This window comes from Gambusia affinis, linkage group LG12 (assembly GCF_019740435.1).
Source record: "Gambusia affinis linkage group LG12, SWU_Gaff_1.0, whole genome shotgun sequence".
In the NCBI taxonomy this organism is placed as follows: domain Eukaryota; kingdom Metazoa; phylum Chordata; class Actinopteri; order Cyprinodontiformes; family Poeciliidae; genus Gambusia; species Gambusia affinis.
The window spans coordinates 16,087,892-16,104,126 of NC_057879.1; the positions used below are offsets into that span (position 1 = coordinate 16,087,892).

Consider the following 16,235-nt stretch of genomic DNA (forward strand, 5'->3'; position numbering starts at 1 on the left):
AAGGGGGGTGTCAAGGAAATGTGGGTGATGAAGGCCTGAGATGATGGTTATATAACGCCGGCTTGAATAATTTATTTCACATACATCTCAGAGTCCTAATCCACTGCAACACGGTTCGTTTACAAAAAATAGAGGTTTTAGTCACCCGCAAGCATTAGAGGAGTATAAAAAAATACACCAACATAACAATTATAAGCTGTCCTCTGTGATTAGTGTAGTATAGTATTTATTATTAGACCCAATCTCAGCTCTGCAGTGACTCATGGTCGTAGTACATACACTGACTACATCTATACTAATTCTCATGGTGGGATTGTTCTGTAGTGAGTGATGAATCAATTTGTGCAGGAGGAAGCAATACATCTACAGACACAGGAAGCACATTTTCATTCAATACGTCTGAGATTTAATTTAAAGCTACAGGAAAGGTGATGAGACTGTATAAAAATATGCTACTGAACAGTCAGACGACCAGCACTATTATATTCATAAATCCATCAATATTAGAGGTAGGACCAAAATAAAATGTATCAAAGCTGATAAATCTGCTGGCTATATTTTGATTGCTTCCTGGTTACATTTTATTAAATAAAATAGATAATTTGTGAAAATTTTCATTAAAAATTGTAGAATTGAGCTGGTGGCTAATTATCACTTTGATCAACCCAAAGTAAACAAGAAGCAGCTCTGATACTCAAAATTATTTTTATTTATTTATTTTTTTCCTTCTATTTTCTGATCTGTAAAATGCAGCATTCCAAAGAGCTATTATGTTCTGGTAACAACCGGTACATTCCGGTTAATGCTGTTATTAAAGGAAGAAGACTCAAGGTTAGCTACTCTTAATATTAGCGAGGTGTTTAAAAACAAAGTCAAAGGAAGTGCAGAAATTTTAAAAATATTCTTTCCCACAAAATATAACATGTCTGTGGAACATTCAAGGAATGAGACAGTAAGAGTAAGCAACATTTTCAGTAGATAATAGGAAAATTGAACAGAGTACAACAAAGTTTCTCTGTTTTATCCTTTTGATCCTTCATAACATGTTTCATTTGAAAAACCTTTTAGAGATTTCCTAGTTAAGGTAGAGATTACAGCTAAAAATATATTGTAAAGTTATCATCACAATATTACTGTATTTATGAATATTCACACAGAAGTTCTTGAACTGCAAGAAGCATAAGCTAGTTATTTAGCATGCATTCAGAACTTCTATGCCTCTATCACAGTCAGTGACAGGACTTGTTGCCTAATGCAGCATAAAAATGTTTAGAAGGTGAAGAAGTAAACAAAGTGTTTAAGTCTTTAAGAAATTATAACAAAGCTTTAGAGAAGCAGCTTTTTCATTAAAACCATGATGCTGAGATGGAGAAAATGCATTTCAGTTTTAAAACGGTTACTGGATAGACTATTCCTTATGTGGCGTTTATATTCGCATTGGACCCACAGCAGAAAGATGTCCATACTTTATCATTTTTTTAATTTATCATAAACCATATTGTTATTGTAACATCTGTCAATAGTCTCACACATAGAATGTTTTCCTAATATAGGTCAGCCCTTGTGGAGATGCAGGCTCCCTGGATTTCGTTCGCAGTTAGCTGTTTTTGGAATACATGCTGTGATAACTGCTAATATGAGATACTAAAGATAGAAATCTGTAATGATTTTGTATTTGGCTCATGGCTTGAAGGCTAGACACAAATGCAGTTAATGTTGTTTTTTACTTCCTCAATCATAGCTCCAAATGAGAGATCATCATTGGCTAAAATTAGTAGTCAAAGCTTTGCAAAAATCTTCTACTGGAAACTGGACATTAAATGCTGATCACTCTCTCTCTTCTTAGAACCAATGTGAGAATAATTGCAATATGCTAGGTTTCCTCTCGTTTTGTCCCTGCGGTTTTGTATGAATGCAGTTTATTGAAATGGCAAAAAACTTGTATTTATGTGTATATCTGCTTATTCATTTTATTGTCTTTGTTCTTTGCAGATTACATTTGAGGAAAATATGGAATAATATGGCAAAAAGAAATAGTGCTGAAACAGTATAAAAAGTATCCAAGGTGATTCGCCGTGCATCAGCTTTTTAAAATCATACTAATTCTGTTTGTGTCACATAAAGTGCTCAAAATCAGGGCACAGCTCTTTAGATGCATACGCACTATCACTCGTCCCCTCACCCCAGGATCCCTGTCTGAACCTGCTGCATTCATTTCTGCTTTTTCGAACAGGGAGAACAAAAATCTCTCTCTCAGAATGCAGCTTGTTCCTGTTTTATTATAGTGCATTCAGGCTACTGAAGCTCTTATCTGCACATCTACAGCTCTACCTGCAAAACATCAAAGAACAGAAGCACTGACGAAAGAAACCCTGGTTCTTTGATTCTCTGTAGCACACTGCAGCTCTTGGCATTCATGCCTGATTTTTTTTTTTTTAGAGAGAGAGCAATTCTTTTTTCTGCCATATGACTTTGGCTCCCCTTGCAAAAAAAGAGAAAGTGTTTCAATGATGAGTACACTTGACCTGTTCATAAAATAAACCAAGCAAGGAAAGGGGTCACCCTTTGCACACAGAATGTAGATGTTTGATTTCTGTACTTGATCGCTGCTTCCGTACTTGAGTTTTGTAATGGGCAAACGCTCCGTTTTACCTTTTGTGCCACCTGAGTCACCCAGTGGGAGGTGCAGTTGCTGAGGTCCGGCCCCTTGGAGCACCAAGTCCCCATCACGGTGCAGAGAAAAGTAGCTGTGCCTGCAGTAGCACAGAGAAAAAGAAAAAAAAAAAAAAACACAACAGTTGGAGGGAAGCCAAAACCTTGCTCGGATACAATGTCTCCTGCTGATCGCTCATTTATACAGACTCTCCTGTGAAGGATACTAAATGTTCTGCAGCAACAAGAATTTTTCAAATGATCTGAAAGGCTGAAAGGAATTTTTATATCTGCCTTGAAAAAAAAGCATGTTTGGAAAAGTTTAGTAAAAAGCTGTCAAGGTCCGTGTAGTTTTGAGATAGAAAGGGGAAAAGAACTGACAGAGTAAGCAAAGTGACATTTGTTTACAGTTAAGGATCAACACATTTCACAGCTTTCGGCATCTCATATGCTGCCTCATCTTTCAAAATCACATTTACCTCTAATTAATCCCTGCCATACAGACAAGACAAAAATTGACGCTATGTCCCTGTGAAACATTATCTCACTCTTATTTTTGTATTTGTATCTGCTGCCTCTATTTTTATTCTGACAGAACTTCCAGATTCTGATATTTACTCCAAATGTAATTTCAGCGCGATTGCTACGGCAATGTTGTTGTCAGATAATCACACATAACTACAGCAGAGAAACTGCTTCCTTAACTGCTGACTTTATATGCTTCCAGCAGAGATTTTAACTCCACTAAGTAAACTGTAAGTGCATTATTTAAATTTACCTACAGTGGAAGAGATGCTGTTTCATGAAATGAACAGTCCGTCACATTTATTTGTTTGTCCTTGAGCATTTGGAAACAGGCAACAGTTTCCCCCCTGCTATTTGTACACTTTTATCCCAGAGTTTCGAAATAGCACAAAAGCACCAAGAAGGTACATAATGATTTTTTTTTTCTCCCTCCTTGATGTATGAAGGAAAAAGCTCTAATCATGCAACACTTTGGTTTTAAAACTGACATGCTGCCTCGCTGCTGAAATGTGGCTGAGTTGGTGCATGTAAATAGAGGTGGAAATAACACTATGCTGAGCACACAAATAGGGATCATTTTAAGAGATTCTGTCAGATTCTTTGGATCTTGCTTTTTGCTCATTTATTTATTTATTTTTTTATTCTAAAACGTCAGTGGTAGAAGTGACTTTTCCAATTGCGACTGTCATCGTACCAAATGAGAACAAACCCAAGCCTCCTGAAATAAATAAAAGCATGGACACATTGTGTTTTATGTTTTTGTTCAGAAAGTGTCTCAGAAAAACAGTGATTCACATCAACAATGTGGCAGTTTTAAATTTTATAGATTGTGCTGTACTGCATTAGCATAGGGTTGCATCATAATGAGAAATAGGTTTAATTATATTACATTTTACTTTTTAAAGGTGTGTTTTGGAAGCTTAGGATTTTTCTTTTCCTGTGACACTATTGAGCAGCAAAAGAGTAAAGAGAAAACAATTTTACATGTTTTTAGTGCTGGTAAAGGGACTAATGGGTGTCTTCAGACTAAACGAGGCCTCAGAGTAAAACATCAGAAAAGTTCCTTATTTTAGCAATTTCTTTCAAAAGTGAAACCTATATAGTTTCAATACACATAGCTATATAATTGGATTTATTATTGCTATTTTAATCAGTCCGGCTTGATGCTATTATCCAAAGCACAATTTCCAGGAAAATATTTTATATTTTGAACCAACAAATAATATTTTAGAAATACAGTGCACGTCAATTACTTCACAAAAAAAACAAAAAAAAAAACAGTAGCCTCTTTTACAAAGAACTTCAGCATCTTTTAGCCATCTCCATTGTAAAAAGCCCAATAAGGTGATTGAGGCAGAAACCAGTTTGGCTCTTTTACTGCCCTAGAACAAGAACAAAGCTCAAATGTATTTCATTCAGAAATCAAGATCATAGAGTCCGACGGAAGGGTGGAGAAATTCAATGTGCTTGAGGTCCTACTTGAAGATTTAATTGTCTGGGATGATTTTAATGAGTTATGTCATTTGTTGGTGTTGGTCCACTGGGTTTTATTAAGTTGAAAGTCAGGCCACACTGCTAAGTGTAATCAAATGTGCCAACACTTGATTGGACTGTGGTATTACAGGTGGCACAGCAAACTGGGAGTCTGTGAGGTATCGTCAAAGGAAAGGGAAGAGACACCAGGCCCAACAACACAGAGGAGCTGCACGTTACTACTAAAGCAGCCTGGCTTTCATTTTAAAGTAAGTGAACATACTTGTCAGTGGGTAGACATTTAAATATTAAATATTGTTTACTGATTTTATGCAATATTCAAGATTTCAGAGAAGAAAAATGTTAGCTTTGCATTAGCTACAAGTCACAATTATTGAAATAAACAATTGATTACATCACTTTGTGTAAGAAATCTATACCAGTTTAACTTTGTCTTTTATACTGATGAAATATACTTTTTTATGATGTTCAGAATTAGGGAAATGCAAAAGAATATTAAGAACACATACAGAACACATCTCTTTATACCCTTAAGGCGAATGGAAACAATGTTTATATTTTTCTAAAACCTAATTTAATTAAAAGACCTGTATAAAGGAGATAATGTCAGACATTTATTCTTCTTTCTACATGTCTAGGGTCTTTTCTTAATAACGCAGAGGTAAAATCTGTGTTGTGTGGTTTTGTTAGTTAAATCAATTAGAGGGATTTAAAAACTTTAGTGAAGTATTTTTGTTAATCATAGGCTTGTAGAGAATTTAATAAGATAACTTTTATGTAAGTTAAGTCTGAAGCAGTGCAAAGATAAGCTTATGCATTTTTATTCACAACAAAATAACGATAAGGGTTTTAATCTCGCAAAAGCTCCAACATAAACAACAAACTTTGCCTGACATTAGCAGCAATCATTGAAGTTTACCATTACACAGGAATCTGAGTAATTAAAAAAAACATTGAAATTGTTTGTGTTTTGTGATGTTAATCTCATAAACTTCAATGAACTTTAGTGAGATTTTATAGACATGCCAGCACAAAGCAGCACATGTTGGTGAAGTACTAATGTTGGTTTTTAACATCTACTACAACTAAAAATCTTAAATGGATTACATGGTGTATTGAGTCCCTTTTACTGTGATACCACTAATAAAAACCCAGTACTGCTTAATCCATCATCAGAAAATTCAACTGGTCTGGCACAACTGCAAACCTAACAAGACATGAGAGGCAGTCATAGTAAACTGAGCTAAGGCAATAAAAGCATTAATCTGGAGCAGATTTTGTTCTTTCAAACAAAAGAGTTTAATTGTTGAAACCAGACAAAGCATAAGTAAATTGAGCCTTTTAAAGACAATGAAAGTTTTTACAAAGAACTGAATAAAAAATGATGGATTAGACACTTACCTCTGGTTCCTTTGGGGCACGGTCTCTCCACAGTGGTGCCGGTGTGCGTCTGGGGCCAGTCAATGGCTCGCCTCCTGGTGGCCTCGCAGAAACGCCGGGGTGTCGGGGGCAACTCAGGCACAGTGGGCTCGGACGTGACGGACCCATGGCTGTCCTCGTAAAGTATCCTCCCCTCTCTGGGATCAGCTCCTATTCCAGTGGTGTCGCCCTGCCCTCTCAGGGTGGGCATGGTGGTGGTGAACATCAGGGTGGTTTTGGGGACGGATGATGAGACGGAGGGATCCTCAGTGGTTGGGACTGGAGCGACAGAATGGTGAAGTTGTTAGAGATGTGCTTTCTTGATACCGGTGAATGCTAGCGTTATTGCTGGCTGAAAATTAAGAAGGTTCATGGGGGTGTCGTTTATAATTCCACCTCTGCTCTTTTCCCTCACAAAACAACACTGGGAAAAACCTGACAAAGAGACACTATCTTTCACCGTTTCTATTTTGCTTAAACCAATAAGCAAGACAAGCAATAGTGGCAGGGCAATCTTTCACACAGCAGTGATTCCTTCCAAGCAGGCTCCGTATTGGGCTGATTAAATGTCAACAATGAAGACAAAGGCTGTCTGCATTTTACCTTTTTTCTCCCTGCCTACTTCGCCTTTTTCCCTTTGATAAAGCTGGAGCGTGGAAGGAGAACCGCACTGCCCCGAGCAAAAACCATACATCAGCAATAATGCGATTCCACTGTATTTGGTCCACGCCTACCAAGCAAATCCGAGTATGACTGCGCACACACACACACACGCACACGCACACAAAAGTGTGCAACCCAACCAGTGTCTGCTCTATTACTCAGGTGTGTCCCTGCCTAAAATCACTGCCAGCTCACAGATTGATATCTGCAGCGTAGGGCCTGGAGATAACTAGGAAATGAGAGCAGGAATGGGAAATCAATAAATTTAATACAGTATGAAGAGTCAATATGGATAAAAGAGAAAACACAGTGAGTGTTTGTGTGTCTGTGTGCCTTCGCGGATATCCAAGGCTTCTTGTCTTCGGAAAGGCCATACATTTCTACCCACAACCTGCTGATTGTATTTTAAGATAAAAGCAGCTTCCCACAATGAGGTCTGGCCATGCGAGAAACCACTATAGTCTTCATCATGTTCCCTGGGTGCTTTTGGGAAAATGCAATATCATGCTATCTGACACTCCATCATCAGACACCTATCTCCATTTCCCAGGGGGAGAATAGTGACAGAGCCGACATTTCTTGTTTCACACCAATCAGCGGGTCAGGGGGATCGTCGCTTCTTCATTCAGGTAAAATATTTGAGTTTATTACAAAGCTGATATCTGTGATGAGGCCAAGGGGCCACCTAAGCATGATGGGGTGGTAGGTGATGCTCATGATGAGAAAAGGAAATGCGACAGAGTGTCTCAAATGTGACATTTCACGGGATGACCTTTTTTCCTTTCCTACATGGGCCCGGACAATTTACTTGCACTCATTCAGTGATCATGTGGCTGCCAGCCACACATTCACAGATTGGCCTGGTCAACATGGCTGGACCTTTAACAGCTAAGCCCTGTGCGGTTTGATTGCGTTATAAAGTAATACAAAAAAAGTAAAAAAAAAACAACATGAAATCAACTTGAGATTTAAGTTGATAAAAGGGTTTTTATATATATTACATTCATTGTTGTATATTTTCTCTCCAGAAGCTATCGTATTTAATCCAAAAGTCAATATCGGCTCTCAAGCTGCTCCAACAGAACAATGATATCTATAAGAGTGAACAAAAAGTTTCTGATACATTATTTAATGCAGGGAAAGTTTTTTTCATTGAGTCAGGGAAAGTGAGAAGATTCATAGGCTGACTTTGGTTGATTCAATAGACACATATAATGCAATATAAGGGCAAGTGTAATTGGGTTTCAGAATATTAAAGCTCTCCATACCTGAGCAAACTTCTGCTTTTCCACAGGCTGATATAATCCCTGATCCGCAGCTGTTTGTAACAGCTTGCTTGCATCACCTGATTAACTTGCTCCTGAGAGCGTATTTCTCCAACTCAACCCTCTGAAGCAACTTGTTCAAGTGCAAATGATCACAACATGCAAATTGTCTGCTTTTTAATTATCTTTAAACAGTAATATTTTTCTTTTACCCTTTTATATCATAAAAGATCCACTGTAACACGCTGCAAAGATTCTCTTGGATGAAACATTTGTGCATGTTAGATGTTAAAGGAAATAAATAATTATTTAAGATAATAATTGTTTATATATTTATCCATTAAAAATCTTCAGATTTTACAGTTCTAATGCTCACAATAATATTTTACTTTTAGTTGTATATTCCAATACAATTTTTTACAGTACCGCAGCTTTTAGGATTTCGTCCATTAAAAACTACTGCTAAGGACGTTTCTCAACCACTGTGAATTTCTGTCTTGTCAACTGCATCTAATAAACAATTACTACATATAAATAACACTCATGAATTTAGGAATCTGAAGCAAAATAAAAACAATGGAACCAAAGTTTACAATAAATAAAGTACTGTTTATTCTGGAACCTTCAAGATAAAACTTTCAAGAAATGCTTTTCTAAAGTAAATGTCCCTTCAAAAATGAAGTTATGTTTAGCTTATCAAATGCATACCAGTTTTCTTACAGATTTATACAATCATGGGAAAAGTTGAGTATACTCCAAAACTCAGCAGCTTGTAGAACTACCTTAGGCAGCAATAACTTCAAGCAGTCGTTTTCTGTACAACTTTATCAGGCTCTCACATCTCAGTGGAGGAACTCTGGCCCGCTCCCCTGTAAAATGTTGCTTCATTCTTTGCAGACATTCTTTACGAACAGCTCTGTTAATGTCCAACCACAGCATTTTAGTTGGCTCGAGGTCTGGACTCGGGCTGGGCCATTGCTACATCTCAATTGTTGTTATCCCCCCCCCCTCCCCCCAAAAAATCTGTTGTAGATTTGTAGATGTCTTGTTGTTGATCCAAATTCAGTCAAGCCTTGGTTGACGCACAGATGGCCTTCAGTTTTCAATCTAGAATGGTGTGAAGCACAGAAGAGCGCAATGTACTCAGGTCCAAATAAAGTCCAAATCACCACCCCTCCACCACTATGCTTAAAACTGGAAAAAATATATTTTTTGTTAGCATGCTGGATTTGATTTTCATTAATTGTGTTGCTGTACATTATGGCCAAATGTCTCTACTTCTGTTTCAACTCTTTGTGATATGGATTAACATTTGTGAAGGGTGTGACAATTATACAACTAATAATGAACAAGCAAATACTTAACTAAATGGCATTGATGTAAAAATAGAAATGAAATTCATTAAGTTCATCTCATTAGCCTGCTTTATTAAAAGCGCTGCATCCAGCTACTTAGGCTGATTTGGCTGTAAAACAACTTAGCTGTAGTTTCTCAGTGATTTGACCAGAACATCTTAATGCTTTCCATCAAAATTTTCCACTGCAATGAACAAGCAATAAACGTATTCCTGGAAATATATAAATGCAATAGTACTTAAATAACTAGTTAATATTTACTGCAGTCCAATTTCCAATTATCTAAATGAAATAATTTAATAGAAAATTACAGAAATAAATGGAGTACCTGAACAAAACCCATCGATGCAGAAGGAGAAGGTATATATTCAGACAGGTAGGTTCTTTCTGGTATTTAAATACTGTTTTCCAGTGCTAACATCCAATACATTATTCCCTTTTCCTCCCCACAAGGGCACCTTAACGAAGTGGCTAATTACTTTAAAAATTTAAAAATAAAATCAGACAAAAATTAAAAGCTTATAAAATCGGGAGAAGAAAATTAATGTTGGAAGGTTATCATTCAAATAGACAAATTCAATTCCAGGTTACTTTATGAGATTTATAATTTGCAATCACGGGATAGATAATTGTTTTAAGCTTTGAGCATCAAGCTGTGACTTATATTGCATCTCTATACTTAATCTAACACATGAGATTGCAAATATGATTCTTTACATGAACAAGATGCTTAAGACTTATGATATTGAGCATAAATTAAGGTTGATCAGTCAATAAAAATGGTAATCTTGTGATTTGGTGCAACTTATTGTTTTAAGGTTTGACGCCATTATCTTTCTTACAAAGAAAGAGAGATTGTCATGTTTTTAGTTGAGTTTATTTTCATCAAACTACAACCTGAAGGTCATTGTTCAAAGATTTTCAGAGATATTACAGAAAATATGCAACTTGGGACTTTTTGGAGAATGTTTATCTTTTTCCTCTTTCAGTTGTAAACACACAACTAAATAAATAAATTAGGAGAACAGCGTTACAAAAATCGGAATTGTTTAAGGAATCTTCAATCATTGTGCTTCTGCTTTTTAAGCTATTAAACACTTGGTCATCATCTTCCCCGTTCCCTCTTCATTCTTCTTACTCTTGCCACCATCATTTCACCTTATTTAATCAAAGAAAATCTTTGTGGATCCTTGTAGACATCATGTCTTAAGTCTTCAAATCAAAGTGTGGGTAACATCAAGACAGCCAGCTAAGCAACACAGCTCCTCTGTACTACACAAAGTAATGCGCTCAGAAGGCAACACATCTGCGGGCTTATTCTGATGCCTCTGCACCATGCGCTCTACAATTTTCTTTTGATTGCAAAGAGCAACTCCCTCCAGTAAGAGCCTCGCGTCCTCTGATAGCACTCATCCAAGAGAGGGCTGTACCAATTAGCTTGCATTCCTCTCAAGAGGCAGTGAAGTCACTCTTTATGGGAAATCTGACACCAAAGAGCACGGCGTTGCCATATGGTGAATATTACCTCTCGTATAATGGAAGAGTTTGAGATTGAGCACTTGAAAAATGACTATGACCAGTGTCAAAGCAGAGTGTGTAAATTAAAACACAGCTAAAGGGGAAAAGGAATATCATCCCGCAAGATCATCAGTTGAAAATGTGGGAGATGAAGCAGAATTAGTTTCATCACATTATGGCCCTCTTGAGTCATTCCTAACAGGGAGATGGCAAAAAGTATTAAAGTGTAATCATCTGATGAGAAGAGTGCTTATTCTGTTTGTCCTTGATTTTATACCTCAAACTTTCCCACTAGCAAAGCTATAATTTTTCACCTAAATTACAAAGTTAGAGTATTCTCTACCTGTCGAGACAGACGCATGAATAAATAGATTGTAAGCTGTCTAATGCTTGCTATTAAGGGAAGTGCAATGACAGCTTGCAGTCAAATCAAGCTGTTTTAATTAGTTTCAGTTTTGAAGATGAATCACTTACACGGCTAATCCTCCTTGTATACTAATAAACAGACACACGCGGCTTATAGGAAATTAAAATGTGCAAGAATATGAAATAATATTCACATGACCCCACATCTCTCTGCTGCTATTCCCACGGTGGGCATTAAAAAGACTCTATATTGTGTGCTAGATATTAAATGGATAGTTCAAGATGTTTGAAGTAATGTTGTGCTTCAGGGTTTTAAGCAGAGTGTATCTTAAAACAGTCCATGACACAGCTTCAGGTACATGCTGCTTTATGAAGCTCTAAACCGTTGTCATGCAGCGTGCTCTTATTTGCACAGAAGCTGATTACTATTTACAAGGTGCACAGAGGTTGGAGGCGGTGCAACACCAATAATTGTTCAGTTAAGAGATGCAACAAGAAACTGGTTGTCTATAGGAACATTTTTAGAATGATGGGACCTGATCGGTGAATCTAAAATCATCACATTTTTTGTCTGGTAAGTAAATGAACCATGCTTAGCACTTCATAGTGGCCCTTCTACTGTGAATGTTGATACATGACTCAAAGTTAGCTACTGCAAGTATCAATGTGCAGGTGAAAAAAAAGTCACAGGTATAAGGAGTAATTTAAATATTACCAAAATATAATTAACTTTTTTTAAATTTAAATCCAGTTTATGACACTGAAACTAACAAATGCTGCAGCCTAGGTATCGCAGCTTTTTTTTTTTTATTGGATGCTAATAGAATGGAAAAAACTTCCATTTAGCAAAAGGATATTCAGAGTATTGTAGCAGGTCTCAAGCCTATCTGTTAGCTTTAGCATATGGAACCTAATCTGGATGTCACAAAGACACCAAGAGAGTTATCAACAGCATCTAAGATGCTATAAATGTATAAGCTTCTAAAAACAACATAACTTACAAAATTCACTTAAAGCTGTCCCAGCAGCTGGACAGCTTAGCAGAGATGAGAACGACAGTCGGACTCTATGCAGCCTGTATCATGTGCATGAGGCTCTCCATAAATCCATGTGTAACTCGCCTCAATAACAAGGACGTCTTAGAGGATGAAAACTGAGCTTCGGTTGCCTCTTCACCTGGAGCTCGAGCTGATAATTAATGACAGAGCAACAAATCCCACAAGACATGAATTTTACATCAGGTTGTTTATAGGCGCTCGTGCTGTTTCTGCTTGATTCAGGGTTACATGATGGCAGCATGTATAGTAAAGAGTAACAAGATAACCCACGCACTCCTGAATTTGATGCTAAGGAGCATTCCATCATTCCTTCAAAATAAAAAAAATAGAGTAGTAAAAAACAAAAATTCTTGGGCTGACAGGTTTATTGACATTTGTTCCTTAAAAGAGCCATGGACGAGAAAAGCTCTGCCTGACATATCTTGTGTCTGCGTGGGGTAATTTATGAGGCCTGAAGAAACCGAACACTGTGGAGCAGCAGGCGTAACACAGTCACAACGAGACAAGTCTGATTCAGGAGAAGGAGATGGCAAAGCAGCTTGCTATACAGACACACGCGTGCGGACAGGAAGATATATGTAGAGACAGAAATACACTTGGAGCAAAACACTCCAAAACTCCCTGTCATGTACACCTACGAGGTCCACTAAAACAGTCTCCTGCCATAATCCAGCAAGTAGAACAATTAAGGCTGCTCCAAGTCCCCTGACTTCTTTTGCTTCAGACTCTATTTCTGCTGCCAAACATGTTTTAGAGCGTGGAGCACAGGCTTAGCGCGTGATACATCTATAAATGTTCACAGTCTTCAAGGCTCACCTGGAGGTGTCAAACGAAGATATAAAAGCAAAGCAAAGCTGAGCAAGATGGAAGGCTTGGTATAGCCAGAACAAAACAACAAAAAAAGACAATAGACAAACTTCTTCCATCCATCCATCCATCCATTTTCTTTACACCCTTCTTCCCTAATGGGGTCGGGAGGGTTGCTGGTGCCTATCTCCAGCTGCGTCCCGGGCGAGAGGCGGGGTACACCCTGGACAGGTCGCCAGTCTGTCGCAGAGACAAACTTCTTTCTATGTGGAAATAGGTCTGCATTGACCGAAAGAAAAACGTAAGTAAGGAAAATGTTAGGTCAAATGCCTAATTTAAACTTTTAATATCCATTAATTAAATTCAAACTTCAAATCTAAACTTCAGTCTATAATCAAGCGCGTACTTTGATGCACTGTTTTTGGGTACTAAAAGCAAGATAAAGGTTGGAGACAAATCCTTTGATCCAAAAAAAGAGCATAATCTTGTAATTCCTTCATTTTTTTTGTCGGACTCAAAACTACAACATCTACCAAAGAATCATCAAAGGATGATCAAAGTAAACGCTTTATCCGCACTGGTTCTGACCCAGGATTTCAAAACACGGGGATATCTTGACAGGTTGCTGACCTCTCTCTTTCTCTCTCTCTGTCTATATATATATATATATATATATATATATATATATATACATATATATATATATATATATATATTTTTTTTTTCTTTTCTCTTTTCTCAATTCTGTTTTTCTCTTTTTAAGAACTTGGTTAATCAAGAAGAGTGAACTTATCTAATAATAAAAAGCAAACATTTTAGCAAAATCATGACAAATATATATTTAACAAATTGCACATAGTTACAACTTATTCGGAAGATTCTAAAAAATTGACAAGTAAATTAGCAAGTCCGGAAAAGGTTAATGCAAGTGCAATTTATTTATTTATTTATTTATTTTTAATTACAACTTGAAAGGTGTAAAAAGCATTTTAATGATAGTTCCTGTGAAACTTTCCAAGTAATTTAGAAAAAGAAACAATTATTTCTGAAGTTGAGAAAAAATCATGTAGGAGTGAATCATTTTTCTGCCAGCTGATGTGTGCTTGATTTTCAATACATCAAGAAAACTCTGTGTAGTCAAGAAACCTCGTCTGGGATCGCATTTAAATATGGTATAATGGAAAATTTAGCTGTTATGAAACTGTAACTTTTAGAAACCTCGACACCAGTAACTAGCCAATGCATATGTGGAAAGCAAAATGCCACTCCCCCTCCCCCTTTTTCTTCTAACGCAGAGCCCACTTATTGTTCAGTTCTACCAGAATGCTCCAAGGAGCTAAGCCTTTTGAACAAAGCCATCAATTTTACGCCTCTCCTCTTTAAGGTCTCCAATCAATGCTACCTCAAAGACAAATTCATTTTCCCCTTTCTCTCCTTGTTAGTTTGAAATGTTCTCTGCAGTTACTGGCTAAGAAATCAGTTAATGCCTTTGTACATCACAGAGAATGCCTTACGGATGTCCCTATAGGTTTTCTAGCTACAACCTTTAGGTTTTTTTGGGTGGTGGTGGTGGTGGTGGAAGGGGTGGTCAAAACATCTGAGGACGTGCACTCTCCCAATATTGGCTTGTGTTCGCAAAGCATTAGAAGCCTGCTAATGTTTCTGCTAATTCTCCGTGAATTGTTTGGAACAATAAGTAGAGAGATCAATATGTGGAATGACCCGAGCTAATCGCCTCAACCGGAGGCCAGAATTGAGCAGCCTTCACTAGTTACACAACCTCTCCTGCAAGGTAAAGGAGCAGACAAGTTGCTGAAGTCAATTTTCTCCCGATTTGATCACTTTTCCAAAACTCTCCTAAAATGAGCCCATAATCACGCTGCTGTTCCAGCGTCTCTCGAGTAAGAGAATCTCTGTCAAGGTTGATGCCACTGACAGAAAAGGACGGCGACGCCTGCTGTTACCGACAGGAAATAAAAGCAGAGAAGATGCTCTGGTTTCGGTGTAACTTCCTTCAGTGGTCGATGAATCTTAATGGGCACAATTAATTTCCTTTATGCCTCAAGTGCTCCTCAGTTTCAGAGAGTGAGACATTATTTCAGCACGATTAGACTACCCTGCAGAGTACGTTGTTTAATTCAGCGACATATCACGACCAGCAATAATTCCTAACAGCTTCACAGTACAGAATTAGAGGTGTAGATCTGGGAAAAGGGGAAAAAACTAATAAACAAGGACCAATTATTTTCAAGAGCCCTTTATAGAGCATACTGCTGCTGCCGCTGAGGATGGCCTTAGCATATTCAGATCTGCCTCCTTCAGAACACAACATCACTAAATGCTCTCATGAAACACATTCAGTGATCCACTGTGACAAGCTCTGCAGAGAAGACAGGTTTCTGAATGGATCCCCGTGTCAGAACAGTAGCACAAAACCAGCTCTAAGACTAATGGGTGATATCAACAACTGTGTTGTGTTACTGCAGCAAGTGGCGACGCCGAGCCTATGTGGCATTTATGTTTACCCAGGCATTACAGTAGCTGAGAGAGCACATTAAACCCTTCACTGGAAATGCTTTGTGATGGCTACTTCCCTCCTCTTCCCGAGACCCTTTAGAGACACAGAGAGTAATTATGATAATTCACTTGTTAATTACATTTACATAAATCAGGACGTGAGCAGTTGAGCTAGCAGTTTGCACGCATGACGAACTCATCAAAGTTTGAGTAGTTTTCATATCAACTCCAACATACTTTTAATTGAGTCTTCGGAGATTCCCGGGAAAACAAACAAGATCTGGTGACATGAGGCCAAAGTTCAGGAGCACACAGTCTCCATTCTAAAAATCAACCTTGCCCCATATCTCTGTCTTCAGTAGCACAGGTCAGGAATCAGATTTCAAGCCCCATGGCAACCCCTATCCAAAATATTCATAAGTTTAAAAAAAAAAAAACATAACTAGGACTGCACAATGTTCAGTCTGTGCAATATTGATAAAGCAAAAAGTACTGGTATGTTTCTTACAGGGTGCAAGTCGATATCGTTAAGTGTTCTAATTTGTTGAATATTCATGTAAATGACCAAAACAAAACTATTTAAAAATAATGTCTTA

General features: G+C 37.5%; 1 protein-coding gene across 15 annotated transcripts in view; it reads right to left on the minus strand.

Moving 5' to 3' along the window:
- LOC122841138 (adhesion G protein-coupled receptor L2-like) overlaps window positions 1-16,235 on the minus strand; it is a 129,770-nt gene that overhangs the window by 39,458 nt on the left and 74,077 nt on the right. For all 15 annotated transcript variants that reach the window (XM_044134183.1, XM_044134185.1, XM_044134187.1 and 12 more), the window contains 2 exons: window positions 6,073-6,369; window positions 2,653-2,753 (listed from right to left, as the gene is read on the minus strand). In XM_044134183.1, the coding sequence (XP_043990118.1) occupies window positions 2,653-2,753; window positions 6,073-6,369 (398 nt within the window). The remainder of the gene's footprint in view (window positions 1-2,652; window positions 2,754-6,072; window positions 6,370-16,235) is intronic.